Source organism: Numida meleagris, chromosome 7 (assembly GCF_002078875.1).
Source record: "Numida meleagris isolate 19003 breed g44 Domestic line chromosome 7, NumMel1.0, whole genome shotgun sequence".
NCBI lineage: Eukaryota > Metazoa > Chordata > Aves > Galliformes > Numididae > Numida > Numida meleagris.
In genome coordinates this window covers 8,085,480-8,104,414 of record NC_034415.1, presented here as the reverse complement: position 1 = coordinate 8,104,414, position 18,935 = coordinate 8,085,480, and the positions used below count along the sequence as shown (strand labels likewise).

The 18,935-nt window shown below is 55.3% G+C and overlaps 1 protein-coding gene across 2 annotated transcripts; it reads right to left on the bottom strand.

Moving 5' to 3' along the window:
- Window positions 53-17,703, bottom strand: LAMC2 (laminin subunit gamma 2). 2 transcript variants are annotated; one of them, XM_021404518.1, is made up of 23 exons: window positions 17,325-17,703; window positions 10,939-11,127; window positions 10,114-10,243; window positions 9,827-9,922; window positions 9,605-9,741; window positions 9,391-9,513; window positions 8,908-9,097; window positions 8,503-8,615; window positions 7,988-8,206; window positions 7,194-7,373; window positions 6,458-6,691; window positions 5,858-5,994; window positions 5,555-5,708; window positions 5,076-5,281; window positions 4,725-4,804; window positions 4,147-4,284; window positions 3,828-3,972; window positions 3,495-3,644; window positions 3,055-3,169; window positions 2,451-2,650; window positions 1,943-2,101; window positions 1,755-1,854; window positions 53-1,577 (listed from the first exon to the last, which is right to left on the bottom strand). In XM_021404518.1, exons 2-23 carry the CDS (start codon window positions 11,108-11,110, stop codon window positions 1,327-1,329), a joined length of 3,429 nt encoding a protein of 1,142 aa, XP_021260193.1. In that variant the 5' UTR covers window positions 11,111-11,127; window positions 17,325-17,703; the 3' UTR covers window positions 53-1,326. The 2 variants fall into 2 exon arrangements, with proteins under 2 accessions (XP_021260193.1, XP_021260192.1); XM_021404517.1 differs by lacking the exon at window positions 17,325-17,703 and adding an exon at window positions 14,597-14,808.

Below are 18,935 nucleotides of genomic sequence, written 5' to 3'. Positions count from 1 at the left end.
GCTTGCCCAAAACACGGAGCTGGAGATGAACCAGCAGGCAAGAGCCCACCAGAAGTGTTCAGTATTTATTGGCCTCCTCCCTTCCAAAAACCCAACTCAGAAAGGAATAATGTCAGATCCACAATACCTGTCCTATGCTGTACAAGGAGAGAAGGCAAACATGCCAGAGGTAAGAGCATATCTCACTTAAATACAAATACAACACAGACAATTGCTCAGAAAACCCTCAACCAAGCAAAAGCACGGGCACTGCTTTACCAGAGAAGCAGAACTAACAAGATCTGGTAAGTCCTCAGGACCCCTCTGCCCAGGACCCGCTCCATGCTGGTCAGGGTGCTTCAGCAGGGCTGGTTTTCAGCATTGGAAGGCTCTGGGCTTTTTCCCCTGAAGAAGCACCTGAGGAAAGCTGGAAATAGTGTCAAAATGGAGGTGGGTCTGCAGGAAAGCAGTGGGTAAATGTAGGGAGCACCATAGTCTTCTGTTCTTCCAGGCTCTGCTTAGGAAAGATTTGCAGTAGAAAAAACTCATGCACAATAACTCACATCTAGCACACTTTGGGAAACATCCAGCACCATACAGGTGGGATGGGAGGGAACGGTCAGCACCAAAGCAGAGGTGGAGAAACGTTTGAGATGTTTTCAATATTCTTAACCGGATCAAATTAGGATGCTGGCACTGCAGCAAGGATGGGAATGGGCTCTCAGATGCCAATGTTTGGCTGCAGTCCCCCAGAGAAAGCTCCTGTTCCTGGGATGAGAGCCACAGGATCCCAAGTGTTTGCACAGAGCAAACATGAACTTGCTCCTCCTGAGCTCTGGGACACCCAGGAAGCTCCCTGGGACCAAAGTGACCAGTTTTGGAAGGAGAGGTTGTACCTGTGTGTCTGGGAGAGAGAGGGGATGCTAGGGAAACCTGTGTTTGCCCAGAAAGAGCTTTGACAGGAAAACCATCCCTTAAGGGCTGGGCAAAATAGAAACCACCTGCCCGAGGAGCCTGGTGGAGCACCTGCAGCTTTATGAAAAGGGCCATGAGCAGCACCTGCTGCTGCTGAATCCCTAAGCCACATCCAAAATGGCACCAGCAAACCGCAGCCCGCAAGTGGGTGTCTCCTTCCTCCTGAAATTCAGGGACGGATCATTTTGAAAATCAGAGACTCTCCAGGTCCAGTGTGATGTGAACTTCAGCTGTGACACTTGTGAACTTCAGGCACTACGCTGAGCTTGAGGGGAAAGTTAAGTTCAACAGAACCAAGCTCAGCTGCTCCCGCCAGGTTCTGTGGGAGCAGTGGGGCCTGGCTCTCCTGCTGTGAGCTGACACAGGGCTGCCTCAGGGTAACTCAATGGCTTTTGTGTTGTAGCAGCCGGGAGGAAGGCTCCTCTGGATATCCTCCAGGTTCCTAATGTCTGCCAGGATCTCATCGATGCTGCTGTCCAGTTTCTGTACCCGGACCTTCTGCAGCGTGGCTCTTTGCTCCAGCTCTGACATCTGCTCCTTCAGCTGGCTGGTTTTGGTTTTGGCCTTGCTGAAATTCAGCTCGAGCTGCTTCAGGCCTTCCTCATCCACAGCACCGGGCTGGTCTGTAGCACAGGAGGAAAACAAGAGAGAACTGTGGATGGAGGTTGAAAACTAGATCTTCCCAGCTACTACAGCTCTATCCACAGGTGTCATCTGCCCACGAAATACTCAGTACCCCACCCAGAGCCCAGCAGTACCCAGATTTCAGCTGCACACCACAGAAACATAGTAAAACCTACTCATCAGACGCAGCAGCTCCTCCAGGACACTCAGCGTCTCCTGCACAACCACCCCAGCCTGGCCAGCCTTAGCGTGGACATCTTGAGCTTCCTTGGTCGTCTGGGGAAAGAAAGATGGAAGCTGTGAGGCAAACTCTTGCCCAAAAGTCAACAGGGAAGGGTGCACGCTGTGGGAGCCAGGGACCCACCTCCTGTATCATGGCAGCATCTGCCTCAGCCTCTGAAAGCTTGCTCTGGAATTCTCCGTCCACTTCTTTGGCCTCATGCTGCAGGGCTGCCACTGCCTTCTCCAGTGCAAGGACCCCGTCGGCTGTTTTGTTGGCCTCCAGCCTCAGCCTCGTGATCTCCTGGAGGAGGCAAAGGCACTGTGCTCAGGGGCAGAGCACAGCCACTCTGGGTGCACTGGGACGTGGAGCTGTTGGGACCTGGCTCCTTCCACAGACCTGGGACCACCACGAGGTGGCTACAGCGAGATGCCACAGAGATCCCCATTGGATAAACTCGTCTGCAGAGATCCCCATGCACCCACTCTTTTAGAATCACCTCAGATATCTCGACACACTCCTCTATAGGCAAGTTGACACAGAAGTCAATGCATCAGGTCCACCATGAAGATGGCTGGAGTCACAGCCTCCTGCTCCTCCATGGCTGGTCCTTCCAAACCCCTTTCTGCCAACAACCAGGGCCTGTCCTCACCTTCTGGATCCCAAAGGTGATCTCCTTCGCTTCCCCTGCTGTGCTGCTGGCTGCCTTGGATTCAGCAGCAGCATTGCCCAGGATGGCTTCAGCTCTGTCAGTCTTCTCCTTGGCACTTGCCACCATGCTGCTGATAACTGGGAGTCTCCTCATAGCATCCTCAGCTTCCCTTCTCTTGTCGTCCGCCTGCAGGTTAAACCCTGAAAGAAACAAAAAAATGAAGCAGAGCATTACACTGTGAGAACTCAGGAGGCACGGAGAAGGAAGAGCTCTCCTTCAGTCCTGACTTGGCTTAGACATCTTCCAGAAGCCTGGCCACCATGGGGATACGACAGGAAGGAAAGGAAGTGAGCAGCTGCTGGAAACGTCTTGCTATAGGTGTTTTCTCCTTCTCATAGGAGCTGCTGGACTGGCTGGGGCACTGAGATGGCCACTGGACCTTGAGGACACATTTTCCCACAGCAAATCTAACCCAAAGCAGCGTGTGATGCTCCCACCCTGCTCTTGAGTGCACCTCTGGCAGCGGCCATCAGCAGCCTGCCAAACATGCTCCGCTGCAACGTGAAACTTGGGCACAAGGGAGAGGTCAGAAGGGAAAAATTACCACGCAGGCTCTTGAGGATCTGTTCCACTTCATAAAAGGTGGCATTGCCAGCACTCACGGCCTGCAGGGCTGTGCTTCTGGCAAGGTTGGCTCGGGACAGCAGCTGGGTCAGCGTCTGCAACAGACCAAGAAGACACAGTGAGGTGAAGGACGTGGCAAAGGAGCATCCCAGAATGGTCACAAGAACCACAACAGCCATCTGCAGGGAGCTGTGCCGAGAGGGAAGATCCACAAGCCAATTCCCACAGGCCTGCTGTTGCCCCTGAATCCAGGTGACCACAGCCTGATCCGTCAGCAGAGGCTCCTCAACTGGCTTGTGAGCCATCCTAGCTCATATCTGTCCTGGGGCACGTCATTAGCCTGCCTCATGTGTAGGAGGTGTGCTAGTGGGAGCCTGCATCAGCAGCTCTGTGCACATGGGGTATCAGCCCATGTCTTACCGCTCTCTCGCCTTCTCCTCTCTGCAAGAGCTTCTTGATTTCCTCTTCCCAGTGGCCCACGCGGCTCTGTAGCTGCCTGTACTGGGCCATGTACGTGTCCACCGTGCTCAGAAGAGCAGCTGCATTCTGCTTCAGCTGGGCTGCCTCCCCCTGGAGCACAAAGAGGGGGTTACTGCCTCAGGGTCCAGTGTCACCCTTCTGCTCACAGGCAAGTGAGGAATGGGATAACCAGTGCCTGCCCACCTGGAGTGGGGCCCTGGGGAGGGCTGAGCTGTGGGAAGGGCATGGGGAATGAAAGGGGATGTCCTGATCCCACAGGGACAAAGCCCTCACCTCAAAGGACCCAAAACTGGTCTTGGTCAGGCGGGACAGAGAGCTGAGGAGCATCAGGCTGCTCTGATAAGCCTTGTCTGCCTCAGAGGCTATCCTGTTGGCATCAGCCTCCAGGCCTCCAGCCAGTGACTTCAGCTCCTCATACCTGTGCGGATAGAAGAGTGAACCCAAGGGCAAACCAGAGCCCTGCCATCCTGTATCCAACCACGTGTTTCTGAAACTTAGCCAGGGAGGCAGGGGATGGGGTGTGGGGACAGGCCTCCACCCCATGCCCTTCTCCCTGCACTGATACATGACTCCAAGCACTCTCTGCACTTACTTCCCGAGCAGCCCTTGCAGGGAGCCTGGCACCGCTGCCTCCCCGCTCACAGCCGCCTGCAGCAGCTCCAGCGCCTGCTGTGAGTCGTCCTGCGCTGCCTTCGCCGCCTGCTCGATGACGTTGGCCGCCTGCATGTGGCTGAAAGGCACAGGGGGGTCCTTGTCATAAGGATTGCACACTCAAGATCCCTCCTTCCATCTCCTTCACGGTTTTATCTAGCAGTGCCGGATCAGGCTCTCGCAGGCAATGCGATGTGTGAGAATGGGGACCTGCACCTTTGGGTCACCTGCCTTGCTGGCCCCTCCTGCATCTCCCCAGGGTAGGGGAGCACAAGGAAAGAGGCTGATGCTGTCTGTTCCAACTGGATGCCCACGGGCCGAACTCCGTCCAGGAATACGCTTACAAAACACCCCACCCAGCACCACTCCCAGAGCAAGCAGAGCACAGCACAAGCAACCCTGCAGGCACATCTTCCCCTGCTCCAGGACTTGCACAGAGCTCATGGAGCTGCAGCATCAGGTAAAGCCACTGAACAGGGCTCTCCTGGGCCCCCTGCCCTCACCCAAGTTGTGGCTCACCTGTTGGCTAGACTCAGAGCCTCTTGGGCCAGGAGCAAGATCTTGTTTGAGCCTCCAGGAAAGTGTGAAACTGGAATATCCTGGGGGGAAAGAGAGGTGTGAATGCTCTTCCCTGACCTTACTTCTGATTTGGCAAAGGAAATTAATAACTATGGCATGCTAAGCCTCCAGAGCCACCCTGATCAGCAGCTCCTGGGACCCAACCCTACAGAAAGAGCCTGTCATATCCACCACAGTTTTTCCTCTACTCACAGAATAAATGTAATGACTAGTATACATGAAGTTCTTGCTCTCTCCACGGACCCTTTCAGCCCAGGTCTAGGAGCATGGCACACACACGCGTTCCCTTACCGCTCGACTTAGAGAGGCTCCACTGCGGCCCAGGTCCAGCCTGGCTGTCTCCAGCAGCCGCCGGGCATCCTGCACCTGCCTCTCATACTGCCTGCCCAGAGACATCAGCCTCTCCACTGTTGCCTTGGCATCATCCAGGCGGCTCTGGCAGGTGGACCCTTGTCCCTTCAGCCTGGTCATGCGGCTTTCTAGGGATCTGTCGGAGGCTGGTGAGAAGGAAAGTGAGATGCAGCAGGGAAAAGAAACTCAAAAAGGCAGAGACTGCAAAACCACACTGCGCAATGACACAGATTGCCCTTTCCCCTGGACTTTTGGCGGCCCCATGCCTCGGACATGCTTGGAAAAATACAGAAAACTCCTCCAGACTCCCATCTTCTGCATGCTGCCTCTGCACAAAGGACTAATGCCCTCTCCACCCAGAAGCAGATCCTCACCAGCTGCTTCCCCAGCCCTGACTGATGGCAGCCATTACGTGGTACCTTGCAGGCTGAGGGCTTCTCTGAGGATGGCCTGCAGTGTCTCCTCAGCCAGCTGCATCTTCCCCTCCAGCTCCTGGCCCACAGCCCCACCTCCAGCTTGCACCTCCGAAGAGATCACCTCCAGCTCCTGCAACTGCTGCAGGTACAGGTCCACCTGCAACCACAGAAGATCAGGTCATCAGATGCTGGGTGACCACCTCAAAGGATCTCAAAAGCTGGAGCATCAGCACAATTCTGCATGAAGAGCATGGACCCACAGCCCAACCCCAAGAGGGACGGGCAGATGGATAAGTGGGCGCTCACCTGGGCTTTCACTTGGCTGTAGCAGGCTGGGCACTCACTCTGCTCGCAGTTGGGGCCCCCAAAGCCAGGCTTGCAGATGCAGCTCCCATCACTCCGGCACGTCAGGGGCTCGGCTCCCACCGAGTTGCAACTGCAGGCTGCACAGTGAGAGGTCAGTGGCCAAGGACCCCCCCTACCGCTTCGATCTGGGCACATCTTTCCACCCACCACTTCTCCTGATTCTCCCTAACCTCGTTTTCCTACATCTCATCTGCAGGTGTGTCTCCTCCTATGCTGGACAGAGAGACCTGGCTGGGAAACATCACTTGTCTTGGGAGAACATGCTGAGCAAACACCGCTCAGCACCTCCACCAGGGTTCTGTAGCACAGAGCAAACACCGAAAGCCACAAGGCCAAGCACAAATACACCACATCCTTCCCTTTAAGCCCTCTTGCACACCAGCATGGATTTCCTTACTCATCCCCAGCGCTGTTACTCAAACCGTGCCCACCACAGATACTGCTGCTTGGCCCCAGGGAGCTGCTCTGTGGCTTGCTGAAACCTCCCACACCCAGTGGATGCCACAGCACAGCCCCACACACTCATCTCTGCCCTCGTACCCCGGCACTTGTCGGCAGGGTTGGGGGCCAGGGGGTTCCCGAAGAAGCCGTCCTTGCAGCGCTCGCAGTGGAAGCCGGCCGTGTTGTAGATGCACTTGATGCACTCTCCCGTCCGGCGATCGCAGTTCCCCACGGCGTTGGGCTCCACGTTGCCGTTGCACTGGCACGGCCGGCATGGCTGGGAGGCTGCGGGATCTCCAAAATAGCCATCGGCACAGAACTCACAGCTGGGCCCTGCAGAAGGAAGAGGCTCTGAGACCAACACTGGTGGCCACCTGCCCACAGGGAGGGGGACAACAGTGACACCAAGGCCCACACATGAGCATCACAGCTCTCTGAGGATGCCTGAAGGCTGCCACATCCTGCACACCGAGCTCACAACAAAAACTGGGCACAGTGGCTTTCCATGTTGTGCCGGGGCCTCTGAGCTCTGTTCTCCTCCCTCCCCATCAGCCCTTTCTCCATCAACTTAATCTATTTGCACAACAGCCTTTCCAAAAGATTGTATGAGCAGATGTATGCATATATGTTGCATGCATTTCCAGGGCAGGGCATGCACGTTTATACAGCATGATGGGTCCCGGTGCTTTGCTGAAACACCCAGTTACAAGCAAGAGCACGCAGGTGGGCAAGCCTTGTCCCCAAACCCCAAGCATCCCAGGCAGCAAGCACCCACATGTCCACATAAGGCATGTTGAAACTCCAGGGAGTGGGCTAATGGCAGAAACAACCTTACCTGCAGCTCCAAGAGGGCAATGGTCACAGACAACCTCTTCCTGGCCTGGCAGCACTGAGCAGCTCTGGCCGTGGCCACAGGGACATGCCCGGCAGCTGTGTGGGGCCCGGGGGTCTCGGTAGGAGCCGAACGGACAGCTGATGCTGTTCCCCACATTTTCATCTCCTGAGTAGCATTCGCCTGAGGAAGGAGGGACAGGGCTTGGGACAACCTGCTGGCCATCAGCTGGGCTGTCCCCTCTGCAGGAAACCCTGCACGGTTCTGAGAATGGGCAACTCAGCCTCAGCTCTTCCCTTTGAATGGAAACACAGGAGGGGACATACAGAACGTGAAGCAAAGGGGCTGAGGAGACTTCTTTGAGGCTCTACCAAACCACATCATTGTTCAAGGTGAAAAGCGCACTACTTTGACCTCACATTGGACAAAACAGGCAGCAAAACATTTCCACATGTATAGGAGCAGGCTGCCCAGGGAGGTGCTGGGGTCACCATCCCCCAGGGTGTTCAAGAACCGTGAAGATGTGGCACTGAGGGATGTGGTCAGTGGGCATGGTGGGGGTGGGTTTGGACTTGGTGGTCTGAGTGGCCTTTCCAACCTTAACGATTCTAAGGTTCTATGATTTATTTTATTTTTGGTGGCAGCTCTTTCCAGCTTTGGGGGAGTTTTTTCCCTGTTGTCTCCCAGACTCCTACACCAGCCACACACAGGCCAGGGATCTCATTTTTCAGTTCACACGCAGTCACCCCACAACCTCACACACCCAACAAGCACAGAGAAGTCAGGATTTTTCTTACCGGTATCCGGGTCACAGATTCCTCCACCCTGGCAGTTGCAGGGCACGCAGATGCTGAATGGCCCCATGTGGGGTGTGTTCCTCCTGTAGCCAGCAGCACACCGCTCACAGAACTGCCCCTGGTACCCATCAGGGCACTGGCACCGCTCCACCCAAGGTGCGAGGACACCGGCAGCAGGCTGCGCCGACACCAGGGTGACGTTGTCGATGTAGCCGGTGCCTGGTGGGAGACGTGGCACATCACCACCAAGAGCCCAGCTGGGTCTGCGAGTCCCCATATCTAGATATTGACCTCTGCAAGGTCAACTACACACGTGGGCAGATGGACCTTGGCCGAGGTTTTGCCTCCCCTCACCCACTGCTGTTGGCATCCAGCTTAAGCAATTCATGATTTAGCTCTGCCCACGTTACAGCACTTTTTAAAATACCTTTTAGCACAGCTGTGTCCAGCTAGGTGTCTCCAGCAAGAAGCAGAGCTGGGCCCTGTGCTGTCCCCCTGCAGTCCCCCTCACTTACTGTACTCCCCGAAGGTGGCTCGGATCCAGAGGGCCGTCAGGTTTCCCAGCAGCCTGCGGTACTCCAAGTAGTTCAGCCTGGGGCTCCACTTGCTGCTTGGGTGCTCATCCAACCTGCACGTGGGGCCAGGCAGAAGCAGTGTTCAGGAACATGGGATGTCCCAGCTGCTCCCTCCCATCTCCCTCCAGAGTCCAAAGCACTAGCACCCTCCTCCCACACAACTTGCACCAATCACATCACCCATCCCAGCCTCCAGGCAGATCTTCTACAGTTCCTCTTTCTCTCTCCTTGCCCATTGGGAGAGAAGCACACAAGCTGAACCTGGTCCAAACAGGGCAACTACTTCAGCCTGGCCATCTCTGAGGGACCATCACTGAATCCACAAGCTTACAAGCACCGTGTCACCTGAAGGTGTAGATCTGGCTGACACCACAGGGCAGGACCTTCCCGGGGGGCAAGAAGGGGGCCGTGACTCGGAGGCCACCTCCTTCCAGGACCACGTCGTGCGGGGAAGGCAGCCGTCCCCCTCGGTCCAGGCGATAATTGAAGGACAGCGTCTGGCCATAGCTCAGCTGCTGGTTCCCAAGGAATTTGGCTGCATGGGGAAGCAGAGGAGGAGAACAGAGGGAAGAAATTAAAGGCTTAAAGTTTTTCTTTCCTCCTAAAGGCATGCTCCATGGTGTCAGACCAAGTATCACTGTGCTGGCTGCCATCACTGCCACCTCCCAGGCTGGGGAAGCACTGGGGTGCCACCTCCCTTCTCCAGCATGGACCCTTCATTCAGCCCATGTCACACCCTCCCTGGCCCCATAGACCCTTCAGTCATCCCATTCTCCCCAGACCAGCTCAGGCCTGGGCTCAGCTCCACGCCACACTCCCCATGCCTACCAGGTGCCACGAAGTACAGTGCTTCCCATCTCCTTGCTGCTATGAACACATCCTGGTGGCGTGGGGACCACTGGAGCTCAGCTGGGGACCTGTCCTCGTGGACACCCGTCCAGCCTTCAGGACCTGGAGGGCAAACAAGGAGAAGGCAGCGCCAGTCAAACCCCCTCCTGGCACGCCAGCCCTGGGGCTGTGGGGACGTCCTGCTCAGCCTCACCTTGCTGGAAGCTGGAGGTGATCCTGTGGACGCTGTAATTCTCAGCACTGACACATAAGGATGAATGTCCATAGCAGAAGCACGGAGAGCATCCAGCCGGGTTCCTGGCATCCAAGTTATAGAAGTTTTGTTTGCACCTGGAAAAGAAAGATGACATCATTTGGGTGTGTTTCCTCCTCTCGTGCTCAGCCTGCTGAAGGGCTCAAACCTCCAGACACCCACCTGTCGCACCGCTCGCCGGTGACACCCGCCTTGCAGATGCAACGGCCCGAGACGCAGTCCTCCGTGCCAGCTGGGTCGCAGGCACACTGCTGGCTCCTGCAATGGGGACAATGGGGACGCTACAGGGACCTCCAGCTCAGTCAGGGGCTCGCTGCCCCAGCACAACTGTCACATGAGACATCAGAGAATCTCCCATAATAGTGGGGCAAAGTGAGGAGGAAGAGGATGCCCTGGCTCAGGACAGCCCCGAAGGTTGTCCCCGCACACAGCCAGCCACCAGCACTTACTGTCCATATCCTTGGCACCCGGCCTCGGAGAGGGAGTGGAAGCCCGGCTGGCAGCGGTCGCACTTCTCGCCCATCACGCCGGGCCTGCAGCTGCAGCGGCCGTCGCTGTCGCACTGCGTGCTGAGGGAGCCTATGGGTGGTGGGACAGGGAGGTCAGGGAGGTGCCCCCACCTCCATGGTGGGATGCCCTCTGGGAAGTGGCTGGAGGATTTGCTCAGCCTATCCCCAGCATGGGGGCACTTTGCAGCACTTCCTGCCTCCAGGTGGGCTCCAATATTAGTCTTTCATTTATACCATGCAATTAAGGGACCTCACAAATCCTGCCAAACATGGCAACACACAGAATCCTTGGGACTGGCTCATGAGGCCAGAGAAAGCCTCATCACCTTGAGCTTGGGCCTGGCCAGCACCCTCTGTGATAAGGACATAAGCAGTTTGCTGTGGGGCCACTGGTCCTGGTCACCTGCCAAGTTCAGGATAGAGAGGAGCAGGCTCCCTCCTGGACATGGAGAGACCTTGCTACAACATAGCTTGTTTGGGGAATTTTGGGGTGTTCCTCCTCTTTTCCTTCTCCCACAATCCACAAGGTCTGCCAGATTTCTAGAGCCCAGCCCTGCACAAGTGTGGCATCGGGCATCACCAGAGGAGCCTCCTGAGCATCAGCCCAGTGGGTGCCACACCATGCCGAGAAGAGCAAGGGGTAGGAGCCAGAGTGGCAGCACGATTTGCTGAAGGTGGATGGACCCCACCCCTCACTCATCCCTGGTTGGAAAGCAGAGCCAAAACCCAACCATAAACACGTTGGTCCCTGTGGTGGCTCCATACCCTGGGGGTGGCAGCGGCAGGGCAGGCAGCAGTCCCCATCCTGCTGGCGGTAGTATCCTTCCTTGCAGCGCTCACAGTGGGCACCCGCCGTGTTGCCCAGGCAGCCGAGACAGCGGTACCCATTGCCTGTCTCCATCAGGAGCTGCCAGTCAAAGACGCACTGCCTGGACATCCCGTTGCAGTCACAAGCTGGAGAAAAGAGAGAAAAGAGCAGTGTCCGAAGAAGGTTAGAGGGATGGGTGTTGAATTTTGTGAAGCCCAACCACAACCCAAGGAGCATAGAATCACGGAATCATTAAGGTTGGAAAGATCAGTAAGAGCATCCAGTCCAACCGTCAACCCGTGCCTGTGACCACTCTAGACCATGTCACCCACCCTTTTCTAGAACACCTCCAGGGACAGTGACCCCCCCACCTTCCTAGGCAGCCTGTGCCTCACCACTCCTTCTGAGATGAAGCTTTTCCTAACACACAACCTGAATCTCCCATGGCACAACTTGATTCCATCACCTCTCGTCCTATCGCTGTTACCCAGGAGCAGAGGCCAACCCCACCCACCACAGCCTCCTTTCAGGCAGCTGGAGAGCAATGAGGTCTCCCCTGAGCTCCTCTTCTCCACACTGACCCATCCCATTCCCTCAGACGCTCCCCATCACATTCTTCAGCCAGATATTTACCCAGTGAAGAGTACATCTGCCCAAGCCCGGGCTACACAAACCTTCCAAAACAGGCTCAGGGCAGTGACATGCTCAGTCCCTCCCAAGAGAGGCCAAGAAACCCGCAGTGCTGCCCACCTGTCTGCACGCTCCTGGGGAAAGCAGGACCCATCACCACAAGCCACTCTGCAGCACAGCCTGGACCTCCAACCTCAACCCCACCTCATGGTGGAAACCTCCACCACCTCCTGCTTCCTCCACAGCAGGCACCATGAGTGATGGGCAGTTCTACCATTTGAGCAGAGATGGTTAAAGCCAGGGCAGGCTGAAACCCCTGGAGAGCAGTGGCAGACCTCATCTTCATGGCCCTGCCCAGGTCTTCTCATGAAGCCAGTTCTCATCTACTTGCCAAGACCTCAGTTACTACCACTACAGCATTTAAGTGTGAGCTTTATCTCAATTGAGTTTTCCAGCTCCTCAGAATCACAAAGGAGAACAGACCACAGAATCATAGATTAACCTGAGTTGGAAGGGACCCATAAGGATCATGGAGTCCAACTCCTGGCTCCACACAGGAACACCCAAACCTCAGACCCTTTGTCTGAGAGCATTGTCCACACACTTCTTGAACTCAGACAAGCTTGGCCATGACCACTGCCCTGGGGAACCTGTTCCAGTGCCCACCACCCTCTGGTGAAGAACCTTTTCCTAATATCCAGCCTGAACCTCCCCTCTTGCAGCTCCATGCCATTCCCTTGCGTTCTGTCACTGTCCTCAGAGAGAGGACATCAATGTCTGCCTCTCCACCCCACATTGTGAGAAAGCCACAGGTCACCGTGAGGTCTCCCCTCAGCCTCCTCTTTGTTCTGAACAACCAAGGGACTTCCACTGATCCTCATATGTCTTCCACTCCAGACCCTTCAGTATCTTTGTAGGCCTCCTTTGGACACTCTCTAAGAGTTTCATGTACTTTTTGTACTGTGGTGCCCAAAACTGCACTCAGTACTCGCAGTGAGGCCGCACCAGGGTGATGTAGAATGGGACAATCCCATCCCTTGACTGGCTGACAATGCTGTGCTTGATGCACCGCAAGGTACCGTTGGCATTCCTGGCTCCAGTCCTACATTTTTTAATTCCAATTTTTGAATTACATTTTGAATTACATTTCTGAAGACATCAAAAACAGCTGGCCCTAAAATGGAGCTCTGGGGAGCCCCATTTCACCCCACTAGTGACCGGGTGCCAGCCTGGTGTAACACCATTTACTACAAGCCTGGAGCTGAGAGAAGGACTGGCAGAGACAAGCAGGAAAAAGGAACGGCCTGAGGGCCAGAGCAGGGTCTTTGAGGGCACAGACCTGCTAGAGAACTGCTCCAAGCCTCATCAGCCCTACCTGGACAGACTGCTCCCAAACCCACTTCTACCCCATTGTCGGAGCCCTGGAGGAGCTCTGTTCCCCAGGGGCCTCCTCGGGACCCCAGGCGCAGTCCCAGACCTATAGTCATGGGTGAGGCCCAAGTGCAAGCATCCTCCCACCCAGGCTCATGTGGCAGAGCTCAGCCCTGGGGAACGGCCCCACAGCCCTGTCCTCCTCTGCTGGGGTTCCCGGGGCCGCGTGGTGCCTCCTGGCTCCCTGCTGCAGTGCTGCCAGCCGCCCTGCACGCCCATTAGTGCACACATACCAGACGGGCACACTCAGGGAGCAGCTGCTGACGAGAAGGAGGATGACCTCATGTGCCAGCAAACAGGGACGGAGGTTTCCCAGCCCTGGCACGCGCAGCCCTTTGATGGGATCAAGGGTGAGAAGAGCTTCTGTGGATATCGCCAGCTACCAAAGGGCACCGAGCATAGAAACAATCCACCATAGAAACGTGAAAACAACGTGGGGTTGTTTTTCCATGGTGCTCGCACTCCCCACCTGCACGCTGGGTGTCAGTCCCCTCCCCACCCCTCCGAGCGGAGGCACCGATCCCCACCCACACCTCACCCTACGTGATCCGAGGGCTGGTGCCAAGCTGCACGGCACAGCTCCCACAGGGAAAAAACGCCTGCTCTCAGGCCTCGCTCCAAGGCTGGAGCAAGTTTGGAGCTGACTCCCAGCTTGGCACGGATTCTGGGTTCACTAACATGAAGCCATTCAAACACCATTGCAGACCAGCACCATCAGCCTCTCCACACAGATCTGCATGCAGCAAAGCCCTTGCAGTGACACAACGCAACCTCTCTGCTTTGCAGCCCCAGCCTTCCCAGCATGGCTCGCATGTCCCTCAGCCAAGGCAGCCAGCACAGGTGGGAAATAAAAACCTACACCAGGATTTTGAAATGCAATTACGAGTGCTGTAGTAATTACTCAATTAGCAGGAATACCTGATCAGTCTGCCCTTTAAAAACCTGCTCATTCGGCACTTCTTTTTCCCTATCAGTTTCCACTGCACTTAAACGCAAGCTGATACCGAAGGGCCTGCCACACCAAGGACATTTCCAAGCAGCAGCAGTACGACAGACACAGTAAACAACCCTGAAGTTGCTCAGCATTTATGAAACGCACGTGATTTGGGTCTTTTGGGCTGTGTGCATCCCACAAGCCCCCAGCTATTGCAGACACAAACTCTGCCTGTGCTGCTGCACTGAGCCAGGTCCTGGAGGTCCCCTGCTCCTCCTCGGGCTCAGGAACACACTGCTTATCGGCAGCAGGAGAACAGGCAGCCCTTCCCCGGGCAGTCCTCCTGCTCGCACCTACGTCCCACCCAGGCAGCCAGGCTTTCCCCAGAAAGCAATAAAGGGATTACACCTAAACAAGTTATTTAAAGGAGACGCAGGTAAAAAACAACATCTGAGAGCTGCCGGGAATCTAGCTCCAGAGAGAACCTCAAGAGAAGCGCCTACAGGCCCAGGTTTATTCCCAGCGATGGAGCAGGACCCAGTAGAAGAGCACGTCTGGACCCAAACGGCTCCCATTACCGGGCCCTTAAGGCTGAGCCCCCGACCTCCCCCAGCCCTCACCTTCTCCTCCGTTGGAGCTCAGGGCTGCGGGCAGGAGGGACGCAGCCAGGGCAAGGAGCCAGCCCACGGCCATCGCTGCAGCCCCGGGGTGGACGCTGGGCACACGGAGCCCCAGCTCCAGGCTTCTGCGCTTGGGCTTTGCTTTTCCTTTTTTATCGGCTGCTCCACCTGAGTCACTCCCAACAGGAAGAGCGCGTGTGCCCGGCTCTGACTCACTGTGAGCAAGGAGCGCCCAGCCCAGGGGAGCAGGCAGGCACGCACGCGCCCGCTGCCTTTGGGCTTCGAGATACAGCACCCTGAGGGCATCCTGATGGCACTGTCCTGGGGGAACAAAATGACTCCCACTGAGGCTGTTCCTACAGCTGCCCACTGTCCAGTTCCATCCCATTTGTCCAGCTCTGTCCCAGCCGTGCTGCTTCTACTCCATGCAGCTCAGCACACAGGGCTGGGGCTGCCCAGGCATGCAGGGAGCAGAGCGGGACGGGATGAGATCACGGGGAGCCTGGGGAGGGGGGGCAGGCACCGTCTGTGCAGCCTTCCAGGTTGTCCAAGCAGCCTTGCAGGAGCGAGGCTCAAGGTGAGTGAGTAGAGGAGAGGAGACCAGCAGGACCTGTAGCCAGAGGGTGCTGAGGGTGCAAAAAGTCCCTGAGGTCAGCCTGGATATGTGCTAAGAGAAGAGATCTACCAGAATTTACCAGCACCAGGCTTAGGAAATCCCCAGCTCTAGAGATGGGGTGGAGGCTGGGAATTATCAAGGTCTGTCACGTACACGTGTCTGCTTTTACTCCTGAGATAGAAAACGAGGCTGTACGGGCCCTTAGCCTGACCCACAACAGGAGGGTTTATGCTAGACAACGATGAGGAACGGATGCTCCAGAGCCCTGCAGCATTTTGGTCTTAAGGAGAGCCACTGTGCCACACGGAACACAAGGGACAGTCCCACCTCGCTCCTCTCCCGCACCCTGGGAGGACACAACCCTGTTTGCAGGGGAAGAGAAAGCAGGAGGAGCTGGCAGTAGGGACCCATATTGCTGCCCGTGGGAAGCCCACACAGGATCAGTTTGGTAAGAATGGCATCCCTGTCCTTATCTCAACCCTTGAGCCCCTTTTCATCATATTTTCTCCCTCTGTTCCTGCGAGGAGGAGAACGAGAGAATGGTGTGGTGGAGTTGAGTTAGCCATCAGTGTGAGAGCTCTCCACCAGGTCCTCCTGCCCTGCCCATGGCCGAATGTCAGGATAAAGGGGATAATGGCACGTGCCCTTGTGCTCCATCTCACAACTTCTTCTTATTGTCTCAGTCTGATTGCAGTGGTCCACAGACACCATCACCTTTACATGAAGAAGCCCAGCAAGCTCACCCCCAGCGCAACGCCCCGGTTACCTTTCCACAGTAGGGACTGAAACTCAGCCCAAACTGTGCTGATACACTTCTCATTCCAGAGCTAACAGATCTGGGGCACAAAATATTTAGGTTTCCCTTCTCTCCTCCAGTGCCCCACAGCCTCACATGCTCACATACCCAGCAATGACTCAGGGCTTCCCCAGGTGCCTCCTCGCACTGTGGTGATCTCATGGGCTCAACCAGCCTGAAGTCACCAAATTTTTGTGACTTCCTTTGCCAGGTGTATCTGCCTCCGCAGACTGATTCAACTTCTCTTCTACAAACAGGCTGCTCCCTTCTAATCCCATGCACTGGGTCTTAATATAGTTCACAACAAGGAAGTCAGCTTCACAAATGTGCTGGTGGCATGTTGACTTTTGGCATTGAGACTGTCTTATCTGATTCTTCTGTTATTTTTTAAGGAACAAAACAAAAAAACAGTGTTGCCACCAATCTGGCAGAGTTCTTTTGGGTTTGCTAATCCCTTTAATTAAACGGACTTACTCTCTTCTGCTCCAAAACCCAAATTCTTGGCCGAGTTCTCCCTTAGGAAACCACTCTCACCAGCAGGAAGCTTCCCCCCAAGAGTCACAATTTCCCCTTATCCATCTTCTCCATGTTACTCCTCCTGTCTCGCCGTTATCACCCCGCCTCTGACTTCACTTCTACAAACAAGCACTGACACAGCTCTCTCCCCAGTCATTTCTGCATATTTGCTTTGGTTACATTCTCTTTGCCATCCTCCACCATTGCGCCGTGTCACCTCTGAAAACGGCATCAGCGTGTGCACATTGCTATCCAAAATGCATTTCCAAGGACTTAGTATTTCAAAGCACAGCTGACCCAGAGCAAACTGATGCCTGCTACCTTCTCCTGAAGAAATATTGCCCTTCATCAGCCATTGGTCTGGCACCACTGCTTGGAGAAGGCTTCATGGAAACACGGTTGACTGAAATAATGTTTTTGAGCAAGGTAAGAAGTGGTAGGCATATGGAGGCATGAAAAAGAGTGGTAATCATCAAATGTTGTAACAGAACAGCATTACCTGTTTGGAGAAGCTAGGCTTGCCCTCCCGTTTCCCTATTCAACATAAGAAGAGTCGTTCTGAAGCTGTTCTACAGCCATTCCCTAAAACAGGGCTAAAGAAGCTAAAATTGCTGCTGCAAGGAAACCACAGCAAAATGAACCGCTCTAAAGATATGCCGAATCCGCAAAATATTCTGAATTGTGCTGATTCTCGCTGGTTCCAGACGCATGAAAGCACTGAAGCCATAGTTACATCAGTGTGACCCCATCAGCAAGCCCCTTTAGGCTGATCCTTCAGCAGTCATGAAGATGTGGCTTACCTTCAGATGTTTGCTCACTTGTTTTCCTTCCAGACGTCACTGCACCACGAGCACGTGTTCGCCTACACACGTCCACCCATCACCAGCATCTTCCAGTGTACAGAGCTTTCTTCCAGCCTCACAGCAGCCCTTTATCCTTCCATTTGTGCCTTTCTCGGTATGGAAAGCTCGGTGATAGAGCCCAGCAGGCTTCTAAGTGCATGGCCCACTGTTAAAGCATGGACTTCAGTCTCCAGTTTGCTAGGCAGGTGCCTTTGCTCGTGCCTCACCATGCTCTTGTGGAGGAATTTCCATGGCATGCTGTTATTCCACAGCAGGTCAGGCACTTGCCCTGGAGAGGAGCTGTTATATAACCCAGTACCTAAAGCAGAACTCCAATGTTACCAGTTAATCCCTCAAACCCCTCGCTCAGGAAAATTCAGGCTTCCTTCAGGAGGCATCTTTGGGCACCTGTGGGGCTTTTCTGGACATTACTGGCCTATCCAGGCCGTGCAGCAGCACTCACCACCTCCCATTTGTTCCTGAAGCCAACAAGGCATCAAAATATTGCTGCTAATGCTTCTCCTAGCTCAGGGAAGCCAAATTCCACACGCTACGCATTCCCCCCAGGTTACAGGGCAGGCTGAGAGGAAGGGCGCCCGGCGGTGACGCGTCCCACACAGATGAGAGCCGCAGGGCCGCCTGGCTCCTCACCTCAGGGCCTTGGCAGTGAGCAAGCAGGGCAGGGCCACGGCGGCACGGCAAGGATATGGCAGCACGCCAGGCCTCGCCTCACCCTGCCCGAATGAGACACAGACAGACAGACATGCGGCAGGCAGGGAGACAAGGGACGCTGGCGTTCCCCAGGAAGGACCCTCCTCAGGAAGCCCTCTCCCACTTGTCACATGCACCCAGTGATTGTCGCCCCGTCCAGAGAGTGCATGAATGATTATGGGGTTTGACCGAAGGCACTGGGACTCAGAGAAGGAAAGCCACCAGAGCACGGCTCAGTCCATCGGGAAGGTCCCTCCTGCTAAGCAGCTCAGTGCTCAACTCAGCCCACACCGAGCAGAAATCCTCAGATACTCTCTACCTCCACTGCGAAACATCAGCACTGGCTGTGCCCCCTTCCCCAGGAAAATAGCCCTTTGTTAACTCTTCTGGACGGACTCAAGGGTTCAAACACTTCACAAGCTTCCACAGCTCAGCATCACATTGAACCTGGCAAGGCCACCAGAAAGCAGGTCCCCAGGTCCCCACCTTCCTGCAGTGCTCTTCCATTGACCATCGTGACAGCCAGAGCACTCACCATCACCTCCTGCACTGGAGAGAGCACCTCATGTTGGAGATACCGCCCAGGGACAGCTGGAAGCATCCTCAGGTTTCTTCCTATCCAGGTGCAACGGGCACTGCCAACCCATTGGTCTTACCAGAGCCTTGGCCACGAGGGAACTGAGAAGAATCTTCAGTTATAGGTTTTTAAGCTATTGTATTTTACATATTTTATATACACACACACACACAGCCTCACTAGCACTGAGCTGTAAAACCCAAATGAAGTAACACTGCTCCCTAACTGGGAATCCATCAGTGGCAGTTGCAGTTGCAGAACAAAGCTGCAACCAGACAACC

Bases quoted from the DNA above. Each gene is read 5' to 3' on its own strand.
- LAMC2 (XM_021404517.1), bottom strand. From the start codon at position 14,669: ATGGCCGTGGGCTGGCTCCTTGCCCTGGCTGCGTCCCTCCTGCCCGCA. The intron at 5,282-5,554 runs GTACCACGTAAT...CCTTCTCACCAG, and splicing joins AGAAGCCCTCAGCCTGCAAG to CCTCCGACAGATCCCTAGAA. The intron at 3,645-3,827 runs GTGAGGGCTTTG...TTTGTGCTCCAG, and splicing joins CCAGTTTTGGGTCCTTTGAG to GGGGAGGCAGCCCAGCTGAA.